We start from the raw sequence: 15,246 nt of genomic DNA, 5'->3' as shown, positions 1-15,246 counted from the left end.
TGCGGCAGGCTGCGGACTTCCTCCGTGAAGCCCTGCCCTCGGCCGCACCTCCGCCGCTAGCTCCGCCTACTTCTGCATGCGGGCCCGCATGCGGCCTCCGTACCTATCTTTAACATTAGGTACACAGTCGTGCGGCTGTATGCGGATGCTGCCACATGCGTCGTTTTGACGATGCGGAAAAAAAAAATGCTACAGGCTGCGTCCTACGCTGGTCGCCGCATCACGACGCATGCGGCAGCATCAGCATACAGCCGCACGACCTGCGTACCTAATGTTAAAGATAGGTACGGAGGCCGCATGCGGGCCCGCATGCAGAAGTAGGCGGAGCTAGCGGCGGAGGTGCGGCCGAGGGCAGGGCTTCACAGAGGAAGTCCGCAGCCTGCCGCAGATCAGGTAAACGCTAGTGTGAAACTAGCCTAATACTAACCTGGGTGCTATTATACCCTAAATCTGTGCCTAAAAGAAATTGATACCGCCTAGCTGTGAAGGTTGGCACCCTAATTGTTGTAAATATGCACTGAAAACAGGAAAATATTCCAACTGCGGTGAAACTGAAAAAAACAAACAAAAAAACACAAAAACACCACAATGTTTTTTCTATTTCCAATGTTCAGAATATGGTAAAACTGACCTGGCATTATAATTCTGCAGCTCAGTACGATATGCGTACACAGATCCCAAACATGTATTTTTTTTTAAAAAACTTTTTTTAAAATTTAAGCCCCTAGACCCCTTTCACACATCAGTCTTGTGCCGTCAGTCTCAATCCGGTGAATTTTGAAAAAAATGGATCCGCCAGATCCTTTTTTTTCTCATAAACTTGTATTAGCGACAGATGGCCTCACGTTTCATCCATCGTTCACCGGATCCGTCGAAAATTGTTTTTTCGTGACATATCGTACTTCGTGTCAGTGGTAAAACTTCTTCGATATGACTTGCATTTATTAATGAAAAAAAACAAATGTGGCAAAAATGTGAAATTTTTTCTTTAATTTTTGTGCCTTTAAATCAGAGTCATATCTCACAAAATAGTTAATAAATAACATTTCCCACATGTCTACTTTACATCAGCACAATTTTGGAAACAACTTTTTTTTTTAATTTTTTTTTATTTAGGACGTTATATGGGTTAAAAGTTGACCAGCGATTTCTCATTTCTCCAACTAAATTTACAAAACCGTTTTTTTGTTTTTTTTTAAGTTACCACCTCACATTTGAAGTGAGTTGGGGGGGAGGTTAATATGACAGAAAATCCACAAAATTGACACCATTGTAATGCCGAGACCCTTGAGATTTTTCGAAGCTTGGGGGTGCTATACTCTTATTTCTCAGCGCCGTTAAAAAGCGGCGCTGAGGAATAAGTGCCCTTAACTGCTTAAAAGGCGTATTGGCGATCATTAACCCCTTTACCCCCAAGGGTGGTTTGCACGTTAATGACGGGGCCAATTTTTACAATTCTGACCACTGTCCCTTTATGAGGTTATAACTCTGGAATGTTTCAACGGATCCCGGTGATTCTGACATTGTTTTCTCATGACATATTGTACTTCATGATAGTGGTAAAATTTATTTGATATTTTCTGCGTTTATTTGTGAAAAAAAAAACGGAAGTTTGGCGAAAATTTCGCAATTTTCCAACTTTGATTTTTTATGCCCTTAAATCACAGAGTTGTGTCACATAAAATATTTAAGTAACATTTCCCACATGTCTACTTTACATCAGCACAATTTTGGAACCAATTTTTTTTGTTAGGGAGTTAAGGGTTAAAAGTTGACCAACAATTTCTCATTTTTACAACACCATTTTTTTTTTTTTTTTTTTAGGGACCACATCACATTTGAAGTCACTTTGAGGGGTCTATATGATAGAAAATACCCGTGTGACACCATTCTAAAAACTGCACCCCCAAGGTGCTCAAAACCACATTCAAGAAGTTTATTATCCTTCAGGTGTTTCACAGAAATTTTTGGAATGAATGAATATATATATATATATATATATATATATATATATATATATATATATATATATATATATATATATATATATATATATATATATATATATAGATAGTGAACATTTAACCCCTTCCCGACCTTTGACGCCACGTAGGCGTCATGAAAACTCGTGCCAATCCGACCCATGACGCCTATGTGGCGTCATGGAAAGATCGCATCCCTGCAGATCGGGTGAAAGGGTTAACTCCATTTTCACCCGATCTGCAGAGACAGGGGGAGTGGTACTTCAGCCCAGGGGGGGTGGCTTCACCCCCCCGTGGCTACGATCGCTCTGATTGGCTGTTTCACTTTCAACAGCCAATCAGAGCGATTTGTAATATTTCACCTATGAAAATGGTGAAATATTACAATCCAGCCATAGCCGATGCTGCAATAGCATCTGCCATGGCTGGAGACCCCGATCTGCCCCCCCCACCCCACCGATCGCCCCCCCAGTCGTCCTTTCTGCCCCGATCTCCTGTCCGCTCCCCTCCTCCCTCCTGTCCGCTCCCCCGGTCCTCTTGTCCGCTCCCCCGGTCCTCCGATCCCCCCCCCCCCCCCGTGTTCCGATCCCACCCCCCATACTTACCTAGCTTCGATGTCCCTCCCAGTGTCCGGCCGTCTTCTCCATGGGCGCCGCCATCTTGGAAAATGGCGGGCGCATGCGCAGTGCGCCCGCCGAATCTGCCAGCCGGCAGATTCATTACAAGTACATTTTGATCGCTGTGGTAGGTTCTATCGCAGCGATCAAAATAAAAAAAAAATAATAAATAACCCCCCCCCCCTTTATCACCCCCATAGGTAGGGACAATAATAAAAGAAAGAAAATATTTTTTTTTCTTTTTCCACTAGGGTTAGGGTTAGGGTTAGAACTAGGGTTAGAACTAGGGGTAGGGTTAGGGGTAGGGTTACGGGTAGGGTTAGGGGTAGGGTTATGGCATGTGCACACAGTGCGGATCGGCCGCGGATCCGCAGCGGATCGGCCGCGGATCCGGAGCGGATTGGCCGCTGCGAATTCGAAGCAGTTTTCCATCAGGTTTACAGTACCATGTACACCTATGGAAAACCAAATCCGCTGTGCCCATGGTGCGGAAAATTCCGTGCAGAAACGCTGCGTTGTATTTTCCGCAGCATGTCAATTCTTTGTGCGGATTCCGCAGCGTTTTACACCTGTTCCTCAATAGGAATCCGCAGGTGAAATCCGCACAAAAAAACACTGGAAATCTGCTGTAAATCCGCAGGTAAAACGCAGTGCCTTTTACCTGCAGATTTTTCAAAAATCGTGCGGAAAAATCTCACACGAATCCGCAACGTGGGCACATAGCCTTAGGGTTAGGGTTGGAATTACGGCTAGGGTTTGAAATAGGGTTAAGATTAGGCTTGTGGTTAGGGTTACGGATAGGGTTAGGGGTGTGTTGGGGTTACAGTTGTGGTTAGGGTTGGGATTAGGGTTACGGTTGGGATTAGGGTTGGAATTAGGGTTACGGGTGTGTTGCGGTTAGGGTTGTGGTTAGGGGTGTGTTGGGGTTAGGGTTGTGATTAGGGTTATGGCTACAGTTGGGATTAGGATTAGGGGTGTGTTGGGGTTAGTGTTGAAGTTAGAATTGAGGGGTTTCCACTGTTTAGGCACATCAGGGGTCTCCAAACGCAACATGGCGCCACCATTGATTCCAGCCAATCTTGCGTTCAAAAAGTCAAATGGTGCTCCCGCCCTTCCAAGCCCCGACGTGCGCCCAAACAGTGGTTTACCCCCACATTTGGGGTACCAGTGTACTCAGGACAAACTGGGCAACAACTGCTGGGGTCCAATTTCTCCTGTTACCCTTGCAAAAATAAAAAATTACTTGCTAAAACATAATTTTTGAGGAAAGAACAATTATTTTTTATTTTCACGGCTCTGCGTTATAAACTTCTGTGAAGCACTTGGGGGTTGAAAGTGCACCCCACACATCTAGATAAGGTCCTTCGGGGGTCTAGTTTCCAAAATGGGGTCACTTGTGGGGTGTTTCTACTGTTTAGGCATATCAGGGGCTCTGCAAACGTAACATGATGCCCGCAGACCATTCCATCAAAGTCTGCATTCCAAAACGTCACTACTTCCCTTCCGAGCCCCGGCATGTGCCCAAACAGTGGTTTACCCCCACGTATGGGGTATCAGTGTACTCAGGAGAAACTGGACAACAACTTTTGGGTCCAATTTCTCCTGTTACTCTTGCAAAAAATTCTGGGCTAAAAAAATATTTTTGAGGAAAGGAAACATTTATTATTTTCACGGCTCTGCGTTATAAACTTCTGTGAAGCACTTGGGGGTTCAAAGTGCTCACCACACATCTAGATTAGTTCCTTGGGAGGTCTAGTTTCCAAAATGGGGTCACTTGTGCGGGAGCTCCAATGTTTAGGCACACAGGGGCTCTCCAAACGCGACATGGTGTCCGCTAATGATTGGAGCTAATTTTCCATTCAAAAAGCCAAATGGCGTGCCTTCCCTTCCGAGCCCTGCCGTGCGCCCAAACAGTGGTTTACCCCCACACATGGGGTATCATCGTACTCAGGACAAACTGGACAACAACATTTGGGGTCCAATTTCTCCTATTACCCTTGGCAAAATAAAAAATTCCAGGCTAAAAATCATTTTTGAGGAAAGAAAAATTATTTTTTTATTTTCACGGCTCTGCGTTATAAACTTCTGTGAAGCACCTGGGGGTTATAAGTGCTCACTATGCATCTAGATAAGTTCCTTGGGGGGTCTAGTTTCCAAAATGGGGTCACTTGTAGGGGAGCTCCAATGTTTAGGCACACAGGGGCTCTCCAAACGCGACATGGTGTCCGCTAACGATTGGAACTAATTTTCCATTCAAAAAGTCAAATGGCACGCCTCCCCTTCCGAGCCTTGCCGTGCACCCAAACAGTGGTTTACCCCCACATATGAGGTATCGGCATACTCAGGAGAAATTGCTCAACAAATTTTAGGATCCATTTTATCCTGTTGCCCATGTGAAAATGAAAGAATTGAGGCTAAAAGAAATTTTGTGTGAAAAAAAAGTACTTTTTCATTTTTGCGGATCAATTTGTGAAGCACCTGGGGGTTTAAAGTGCTCACTATGCCTCTAGATGAGTTCCTTGGGGGGTCTAGTTTCCAAAATGGGGTCACTTGTGGAGGAGCTCCAATGCTTAGGCACACAGGGGCTTTCCAAACGCGACATGGTGTCCGCTAACGATTGGAGCCAATTTTTCATTCAAAAAGTCAAATGGCGCTCCTTCCCTTCCGAGCCCTGCCGTGCGCCCAAACAGTGGTTTACCCCCACATATGAGGTATCAGCGTACTCAGGACAAATTGGACAACAACGTCCGTGGTCCAGTTTCTCCTTTTACCCTTGGGAAAATAAAAAAATTGTTGCTAAAAGATCATTTTTGTGACTAAAAAGTTAAATGTTCATTTTTTACTTCCATGTTGCTTCTGCTGCTGTGAAACACCTGAAGGGTTAATAAACTTCTTGAATGTGGTTTTGAGCACCTTGAGGGGTGCAGTTTTTAGAATGGTGTCACTTTTGGGTATTATCAGCCATATAGAACCTTCAAAATGACTTCAAATGTGAGGTGGTCCCTAAAAAAAATGGTTTTGTAAATTTTGTTGTAAAAATGAGAAATCACTGGTCAAATTTTAACCCTTATAACTTCCTAGCAAAAAAAAAAATTGTTTCCAAAATTGTGCTGATGTAAAGTAGACATGTGGGAAACGTTATTTATTAACTATTTTGTGTCACATAACTCTCTGGTTTAACAGAATAAAAATTCAAAATGTGAAAATTGCAAAATTTTCAACATTTTCGCCAAATTTCCGTTTTTTTCACAAATAAATTCAGAAATTATCGACCTAAATTTACCACTAACATGAAGCCCAATATGTCACGAAAAAACAATCTCAGAATCGCTAGGATCCGTTGAAGCGTTCCTGAGTTATTACCTCATAAAGGGACACTGGTCAGAATTGCAAAAAACGGCAAGGTCATTAAGGCCAAAATAGGCTGGGTCATGAAGGGGTTAATGTCTAAACTGCTGGCAAAAAAGTGAGTACACCCCTAAGTGAAAATGGTCAAATTGTGCTCAATTAGCTATTTTCCCTTCCCGATGTCACGTGACTCATTAGTGTTACAAGGTCTCAGGTGTGAATGGGGAACAGGTGTGTAAAATTTGGGGTTATCGCTCTGGTCACTGGAAGTTCATCATGGCAAAGAACTGAGGATCTGACAAAGAATTGCGCTGTATCTACTTACCCACTGGTAGATTACTTTTCCCCACTCATCTGGCCTTCTCCACATTATCAGGAATCTGGTTTTGTTTTTATCCAACCATTCTAAGTTACCTACAATGTATTAATACAATAAGTTTGCAGAGTATATAAACTGCATGACAGCAGAATAAACAATATGTCCTTTAGGGGGATAGTGAAAGAAGCATTGAGTGACATCAGCTGATGACAATTTGTTTGAGGGTGGTGCTAGAAGCTGTGGGGCAGAACTGATGTCACTCACTGCTTCTATCTCCAGCCCATGATATCTTGTTTCACAGTTAAAAGATGAAGAAGTGGAGACAGAAATGAGTGCAGATGCTGTGTTCACTTCTCCCGCGCATCTATCACCAGGTATCAACAACATCTTCAGACTGCGAAGATGCAAGAAACTGTAGTAAATAACCCCAATGACATCCCGTTCCATGTGGGGCGATAAAAGCTGCAGGGAAGCGAGTGCAGCCCCAGCCTCCTGTGAAGTCCTGGTTGAGACTCCTCTCAAACGAAACGGCACGGGAAGTGCATTAAAAACGAAACAAAAAAACAAACAAAAGACATTTAGGAATTAGCTGTATAGGGAGAAGTTAATACAAAAATGGTTAGGGTGTAAAGATAGAATGAATATGTTAGGTGCCAGAGCACCCCTAACCTGTAATATTACACCCCCAATAATAAATCAAATTCTACCTGAATTAAAGAGACAACATTAATAAGAATAAGGTCCCATGATGAGTTTTTGATACTGCATAAAAAAAAACACGCAGTGTCTTACAGTTTCAGCAAAGTGGGTGGGATTTATAGGAATCTCAGGCTCACTGTGCTTTTTTTGCGCAGTGTAAACTGACCTGCAATGCGGGTTTGAAATTGCGACCATGTCAATTTCTCTTGCCAGTACAGTTAATTTTATGTGCAGATCTTTCACATAGACTTGCACAGGATGCAGAAAAAAATAAATATGCGTTTTTAATGTGTTTCTGCTGAGAAAACTCGCTAAAACGTATGAAATCCCCACATGGCTGTATCAAAGTTTTTATCAAAGCCAAATACCAGGATATGTAAATAAAGCAGTTTAATATAAAACCTAACACACCAAAAGAGACAAAACGTGCGATATATAAAAAACTCATGTAAGAAAAACGCACTCAAAAATGCAGCGAAAAACGCAATTAACCTGACTTCGCTAACAGGTGTAGACATGCTGCAGAAAATCTGCAACATCAAAAAGCTCAGACACTTTGTGGTAACGTAGCCAAAGAGTTTTATGATTTCCGATTGAGCTTTACACCTACAACTAGATAAGGCAGATAAATATTTATATAATCAGACTGTACGAATGTCCCATTGGTGATGATAGGATCATCATGGAGTAGAAAAGCCAGACATCAGCTGATATCTGAAGCCGCTTTCTGGGAGGGTGGAGAATCAGACAGACGACACAGCTAGGAGCAATGTGCTACTACATCTATGCAAGGCCTCATTCAGACGTTGCTTCTTTTTTCACGTATACGAAAAAAAAAATGATTTTCAGCAGTTTTTCCTCGTACGTATGGGTGAAAAAAAACCCACAAGCAACAAAAGTTTATCCACCTTCTCCTAATAGTCAGTGGAAAAATGGACAGCAGTCTGAAGGCATGTGTGTGTGTACTGTCTAGTTTTTTTTCCCCTAGAACCATAGACTTGCAATAATGAGTTTGACATGTCTCCATGATTTTTCATAGACCACATGTTCCGCATAAAATCATGGACATATGAACAGCCCTACAGACTATAGTAGTTAATAGTGCTGCTATCCGTTAAAAAACATGAATAACACTTGCACAAGAAAAACTGACATCTGAAGGAGCCCCAAGAAGCAGCAGGATAACCAGCCACGGGATAAGTTACACAGACTCTACAGGAGCAAACTGGAAGGACATTTTTTTTCATGAACACCATTTAGCAAGTGGCCTAATTTTGCGTTTAGTAACAAAACATGCAATAAATAGTCTTCTTTAAAAAGAATAGCAGTTTATCATAAAAGAAATACAATGTGCAGAGAAATATAGAGCAGGTCCTTGTCGTAATGGATTTTTTTTTTTTATCATAAAAAAGTACAATGAAAACACCTCACCTTTTTTCCTGAGTTCCTCTAAGACAACCTGCACTGACTCCAAGGACAGCTTTCCTGGACAATGTCAAGGGCAAATAAGTGCTCCATTTCAGAATCAATTTAGCTGGTGCAGTTAGAAGACGTGTGTGTGTGTGTGTGTGTGTGTGTGTGTGTGTGTGTGTGTGTGTGTGTGTGTGTGTGTGTGTGTGTATCTATACACACACTGTTGCTTTGTTCAATTGGAGAAAGTACAAAAATAAGAAAGTACAGGACCCAACACCCCCACACACACGCACACACATGCACGCATAAACACGCATAAACACCAGAACGTTTAATGCCACGTTCACACATTCAGTATTTTACATCAGTATTTGTAAACCAAAGCCAGGAGTGGGTGATAAATACAGAAGTGGTGATGTGTTTCTATTAGGCCGGTATCACACCTAGTGTAGGAAAATACGGTCCATTTTTTGCAGCAGAGATACGTAGAAAAGTTCCTGAACATTGATCCGTATTCAATGCGAGGATGCAATTTTTTTTCTCCAAAAATTATCCGTGTGTCATCCGTACGGCGAGATTTTCTCACTGGCTTGCAAAATGGACATAGAATGGATCCACGGGCTCAAATATTCATGAAAATATATATATTTCATACAGAGCGAGATAGCAGAAAAGCCGGTAATTCAATTGTCGCCTTTTGCTATCTCCTTATCAAACCCGACAGGATATGAGACATGGTTTACATACAGTAAGCCACTTCATATCCCTTATATTTTTACACATTCCTCACTAATAATGTTAGAAGTGTGTGTGTAAAATTTGGGAGCTCTAGGTGTTAAAATAAAGGGTTAAATCACAGAAAAAACTGGCGTGGGCTCCCGCACAATTTTCTCCGCCAGAGTGGGAAAGCCAGTGACTGAGGGCAGCTATTAATAGCCTAGAGAGGGACCATGGTTATAGGACCCCCCCTGGCTAAAAACATCTGCCCCCAGCCACCCCAGAAAGGGCACATCTGTAAGATGCACCTATTCTGGCACTTAGCCTCTCTCTTCCCACTCCCGAGTAGCAGTGGGATATGGTGTAATAGGGGGTTAATGTCCCCTTGCTAATGTAAGGTGACATTAAGCCAGGTTAATAATGGATACATGTCAATAAGACACCTATCCATTATTAATCCAATATTAATAAAGGGTTAAAAACGAAATAAACAAACACATGGGGTTTTAATATCTTTATTGTACTGTCAATCCAACTGACGACCCTCAATCTTCTGAAAAAAAAAAAGGGAAAATAAAAAAACAACAATATCCCATACCTGTCCGCCGTACAGTCATGTCCCACGATGTAAATCCATATGAAGGGGTTAAATAATTTTACAACCAGGAGCCTGCTAATGCAGCTGCACCTGGCTGTAAAAACTGGGGAATGAGTGGAATGCAGGGGCAGGGCCAGCGTTAGGGGCAGGCAGACTAGGCAGCTGCCTAGGGCCCCCGCTGCCCTAGGGGCCCCCAGCCAGGGGCGGACACACTGCTGATGGCACTGCTCCAGGGCCCAGCGGTGGAGGGGGGCCCCTGCAGGCAGGCCCGGTATCATGCAGGATCGGGCCCCTCTCACTCCCTCCTATAATCATGGAACACCCAGTGCGAGGGAGAGAGCGGGGCGCGAAGTGCAGGAGATCAAAAGGGGCGCGTGTCATGCAGGGAGAGACGCTGGCCAATGAACGCTTTCCTTACCTCACCATGACCAGACTGAGGAGAGCGCTCACTGGTTGCTGTCCTCCTGCATGGCGCGTCCCAATCGTGAGTACTCACCCCTACAGTCAGGTGAGGTGCCCCACCGCACAGCACATAGAGACAGCAGTGGAGGAAGAGAGCCTTACAGTGTCTTCTGCTCCCTCCACTGTTCTGTCCCCAGCAGGCTGCAGTGTCTCCTCACTGTGAAGAGATGGGGGAGGAGGCTCACTGCACGGGACAGCAGGGATGCACCAGGGGGCTGATATCAGTGCTGTCTGCTCTGTGCCCCATCCCCCACAGTGGGGTCTGCAGCCCTCTCCAACTGAACTATGTGACCTCCTCCAGGGCTCATCTGATCACCTATACAAGATTAGTATGTGTGTATATATGTGCTTGTATGTATGTATGTATGTGTGTGTGCATCTGTGTGTATGTTTCTATCTGTGTGTATATCTGTGTATGTATGTACGGCATATGTGTGTATGTATGGTATATTTGTACGGCTGTGTGTGTATGCATGTACAGTATGTGTATGTCTATGTGTGTATGTATGTACAGTATCTGTGTGTATCTGTATGTGCAATAAATTTATTTGGATATATGGTATATATGTATGTTTATGTGCATGTACATACAGTATATGTGTATGTATATGTGTACGGTATGTGTATATACTGTATGTGTGTATGTATGGTACATGTATGTGTATCTGTATGTTCGGTATATGTATATATGTACGGTATGTGTATTTGGGTGTATGTATGGTATATGCATGTACGGTATGTGTGTACTATATGTGTATATAACTATCTGTGTATGTACGGTATGTGTGTGTATGCATGTAAGGTATGTGTATGTATGTACGGTGTATGTATGTGTATCGGTGTGTATGTATGGTATATGTATGTACGGTATTTGTGTGAATGTACGGTATATGCATGTGTGTATGTACGGTATGTGTATGTATGACGGTATATGTATGTGTATCTGTGTGCATGTAAGGTATATGTATGTGTTTGCATATACTGTATTTGTATGTATATCTGTGTGTATGTACGGTGTATGTATGTACGGTATGTGTATACTATATGTGTATATAACTGTATGTGTGTATGCATGTAAGGTATATGTCTGTGTATGTACGGTATGTGTATCTGTGTGTATGTATGGTGTATGTATGTACAGTATATGCCGGAACAAAAATCATTGTTCTCATCAGCACATCGCCCAGTTAAAACTGCAGATATGCTGCTAAGATGATACTGTATGGGGACAGATTGATTTACTAGTGATCATTCTGTCCCCATCATTATTCCTCAGCCAATGTAAAGAGGCTGGAAACAAGCGGCGAATGACTTCAATATTGTTAATCACACTCGTTTAGTGGCCTGAAATCAGCGCATGTAGCTACAACCAAAATGTTTCTGTTTGATGGTGCAATATGTTAGCATTTGGGGCCCCATTTTAAATATTTGCTTAGGGCCCTACTTTGCCAAAAACCGGCCCTGTGCAGGGGAACGTAGCTTTGTTGACTTGCGGTGTTGCACCCCCTGGTGGCATAAACTCATATGAACTATAGCGTGAGAAAATATTCAGAAAAATTCCCACGCTAGAGTTCATATGAGTTTATGCCATTGCTTTTGTCACCATTTTCAAAGATCCGTAACGTTCTCATTTTTCGGGATCTGGGGCTGTGTAAGGACTTTTTTTTTTTTTGCGGTCTGAGCTGATGTTTTTACCGATACCATCTTGGGGTAGATACAATGTTTTGGTCACTTTTTATTGCAATGCAATTCTAGCGTTTTGATTTGTTTTCTTGTTACGCCGTTTACTGATCGGATTTTTTATTTTGATATATTGGACAATACTGAATGCAGCAATAGCAATTTTTTTTTTATTTTTAAAATCAGGCAAAAGGGGGATGATTTGAACTTTTCTGTTTTTAAAACTTTTTTTTTTTTGCTTTTTACTGTATTCAATAGTCTCCTTAAGAAACCTGAGATCGTCCAATTGCCTGTGCTATGGGCAGGATCAAGAACATTTCCTGTCAGCGCACGTTAAATGCCGTCGTCACTGATTGAAAGCGGTATTTAAGGGCCCCAGAGCCCTTAGGTACATATATTTAGCCAAGGAAGGCACTTGATGGATGATTAAATCAGCCATAAAGTATGGGTAAAGAAGTGGGCTCAACGTGTGAGCCCGCATCAAAGGCTGATGATGTAAATATACGTCATCGGTTGTGAAGGTGTTAAATATTGTTGCTTTTTGTTAGACATCTTGAAAGCTCATCATAAACTAAACTTCATTTTAAAGGTGAACTTTTACCCAAATATTTCACGTTGAACTTGACAAGTTTTCACTGGGGAGGGGGGTATACTTTTTCCTGTATGATGCTGACCAATCATAAATAGGCAACAAACTCACAGGAAAAAAAGAGCATGCTCTCAACAATAGCTTAGAGCAGATTTCTCAGTGAGTGAGATGTATGATGAATCCTCGTCTCACCTCCTGCATGATTAAAAAGATATACCAGAGATTCCTGTATGTCAAAAAGGATACTTTGTATTTTCTTGTTGTTGAACAAGGGGCTCTCCTGTATTTCCATTACATTCATAGTGTATAACTTGTTATGTCGGCAGTAAGACAAAACTAGAGAACTCCAAGCCGATAGCTGCTTCTGTCGGGTATCGACATTTGGCTGTAACCTGCAAAAATTAAAGTATAGAAAAGAATTGAAAGCCATATAGGCATATCTGTTGGCATATCAGCAGAAGCAGCTGAGTCGCTGGCAAGAGCGGTACGTGACCTACGCTGGGCAGCACAGGCAGATAGTTAATTCTAAGGACCACAATAAAAAAAAAGTGTATATAGTCCTGCATAACCCCTTTCAAATTCTGTATTGTGTTGCCCCTCTGTTAATCCTACTGGAAATGTGTAATATAATTAACAAGGAGATGTTACCTTTTCATCGAGTTGTGTCTCTACAAACTGCCTAATTAAGTGTTGAAAATTTTAGAATGTATATAAATTATAAAACTGATTGAAAAGAGGAATGTTAACACCTAGATGTCAATAAAATCATACATTTCCAGGAAAATAATAATATAATATAATTTTATATAGCGCTAACATATTCCGCTGCGCTTTACAGACATTATCATCGCTGTCCCCAATGGGGCTCACAATCTAAATTCCCTATCAGTATGTCTTTGGAATGTGGGAGGAAACCGGAGTACCCGGAGGAAACCCACGCAAACACAGAGAGAACATACAAACTCTTTAACCGAGAAGCAACACAGCTCATTTAAAAAAAAAAGAAAAAAAAAAGGAGGGGACGATGCAGTATTATTTTATCGGACCTGTATGAAAACTGTCTAGAGAGCCAAAAGGTCCTTCTCAAACTCTGAAAATTAGGAACATAGGCAGGAAAATATGACACATACATATTTGTACTTACCCAAGGGGAATATCCAACAATAGATGCTTAACATCTAGCCACAGCTACGACCCTTTGCAAAGGCCACAACAATCAGGACTAATTATAAGGGACTTTATCTCTGGAATCGTATGATAGATTTAAAAAAAAAAAAGCAAAAAAAAAAAAAAAAAGCAGAATATTGAGTGGAGTACCGGGAATAAAATAAAAACTGGATACTTTTGACCAGGTGACAGGTCCACTTTAAAAGGAACCGGTCATGTCAGATAATACTATTAGCCTACAGATCTGTGGCTAACCTGAAGGATAATAGTGTTATGACGGTGCCCAGCTGCAGTATGGTAAATCCAACACCTGGGAGAAACCATAGGCATGCCTGGAGAGGCGGCTGTAAGCACACGCCGGCTCTGCGACTGACAGCCGGCTCTGAGACTGACAGCCGGCTCTGAGACTGACAGCCGGCTCTGAGACTGACAGCCAGCTCTGAGACTGACAGCCAGCTCTGAGACTGACAGCCAGCTCTGAGACTGACAGCCAGCTCTGAGACTGACAGCCAGCTCTGAGACTGACAGCCTGTCCAGTATCCTGTGTATACGAGTGGGAATAAGTGACTAGGATCAGTGGTACCATGCTAAGGGCGCATTCAGACGACCTCCGTGCATGGACCTGCCAGCTTCATATATTTCTATGAATCGGTCACACTGGGGAGACCCGCTGGTAAATCCATGCACTGCTGTCCGCTTTATCCGGCCCTCTGCCCCAGCTCTTGTCCGAACCTCTAATTATGGTAAGGGGCACGCCCGACCAGCTGATTACTAACTGGCACAAGCCCCTCACAGTGTAAAGCTATGGCAGAGCACCTCACACACAGTATTCCCCAGACTTCAGGCCATAAGAAGTAGTAGGAACAGGTTCTGTACAAGTGGAGCCTGTCCTCTGTGACATTACACAGCTGAGGGCACGGTGACAGAGAAACTAAGTGCACCCAGCAGTGAAGGAGTTAAGCCAGACTCCACTTCCTTGTTTCTACCGGAACTATTTAGAGAAGCACCTCTCCGGCACTGGGTGCTCTTCCCAAAGTGTTCCCCTCTTGTCATGCAGAACATTCACCCACGATCATACGAGAGTCTCTCACGTGTAGAACGGAGGAAAGTTGTACTGCCAGGGCCACTCGAAACCCATCTCTGCGGCGCCACCGGAAACCTCTTCCGGGCAGAGACAAGAAACAGCAAAGACTAGATGGTTCCTGGTTCCGACATACTTCACGCCCCGGCGCTGCGAGCTAATTGGCGGACAGTGGCTGAGGGGGCGGAGCTGCTGAGGGAAGGCGGGAAGGTCTTGTTGCCTGGTAGCAGTGTTGAGCTAGCGGTGCAGGTGTGAGGTGAGGCGGTGACCGGGCGCCATGCTCGTATTCTATGTGCGTGCACAGTGAGCCTCTGCAGTGGGAAGTAGCAGGACCGGAAACGTCACGTCTCATCATAAAGTGTGCACAAGCTGCTTTTCTAATTGTACGGGCGTGTGCACACTGTGAGGAACATTTCTGCATCTCTTGGCAAGAAAAAACCAAGCTGCAAAAACATTTTCACCAGCCCTTTCCATGCGTTTTTCTCTGCAGATTTGATTGAAGGCAATGGTGAAAATGCAGGGCAGGTTGCAGGTTTTGTCACAAATGTGCTGAGAAACCCCCCATCAAATCTGC

The 15,246-nt window shown here is 43.1% G+C and overlaps 1 protein-coding gene across 1 annotated transcript in view; it reads right to left on the bottom strand.

The window, feature by feature from the left end:
• Positions 1-14,838, bottom strand: part of VPS25 (vacuolar protein sorting 25 homolog) — a 17,633-nt gene extending 2,795 nt beyond the window's left edge. Inside the window, exons 1-4 of the mRNA XM_077256783.1 lie at positions 14,683-14,838; positions 12,671-12,816; positions 8,397-8,450; positions 6,273-6,361 (exon numbers count right to left, since the gene is read on the bottom strand). Coding sequence (XP_077112898.1) covers positions 6,273-6,361; positions 8,397-8,450; positions 12,671-12,816; positions 14,683-14,729 — 336 coding nt within the window. The 5' untranslated portion in view covers positions 14,730-14,838. The remainder of the gene's footprint in view (positions 1-6,272; positions 6,362-8,396; positions 8,451-12,670; positions 12,817-14,682) is intronic.
• Positions 14,839-15,246: the final 408 nt, after the last annotated feature.

The sequence above is a fragment of the Ranitomeya variabilis genome, chromosome 4 (assembly GCF_051348905.1).
Source record: "Ranitomeya variabilis isolate aRanVar5 chromosome 4, aRanVar5.hap1, whole genome shotgun sequence".
Taxonomy (NCBI): domain Eukaryota; kingdom Metazoa; phylum Chordata; class Amphibia; order Anura; family Dendrobatidae; genus Ranitomeya; species Ranitomeya variabilis.
This window is presented reverse-complemented; position numbering and strand designations above follow the sequence as displayed.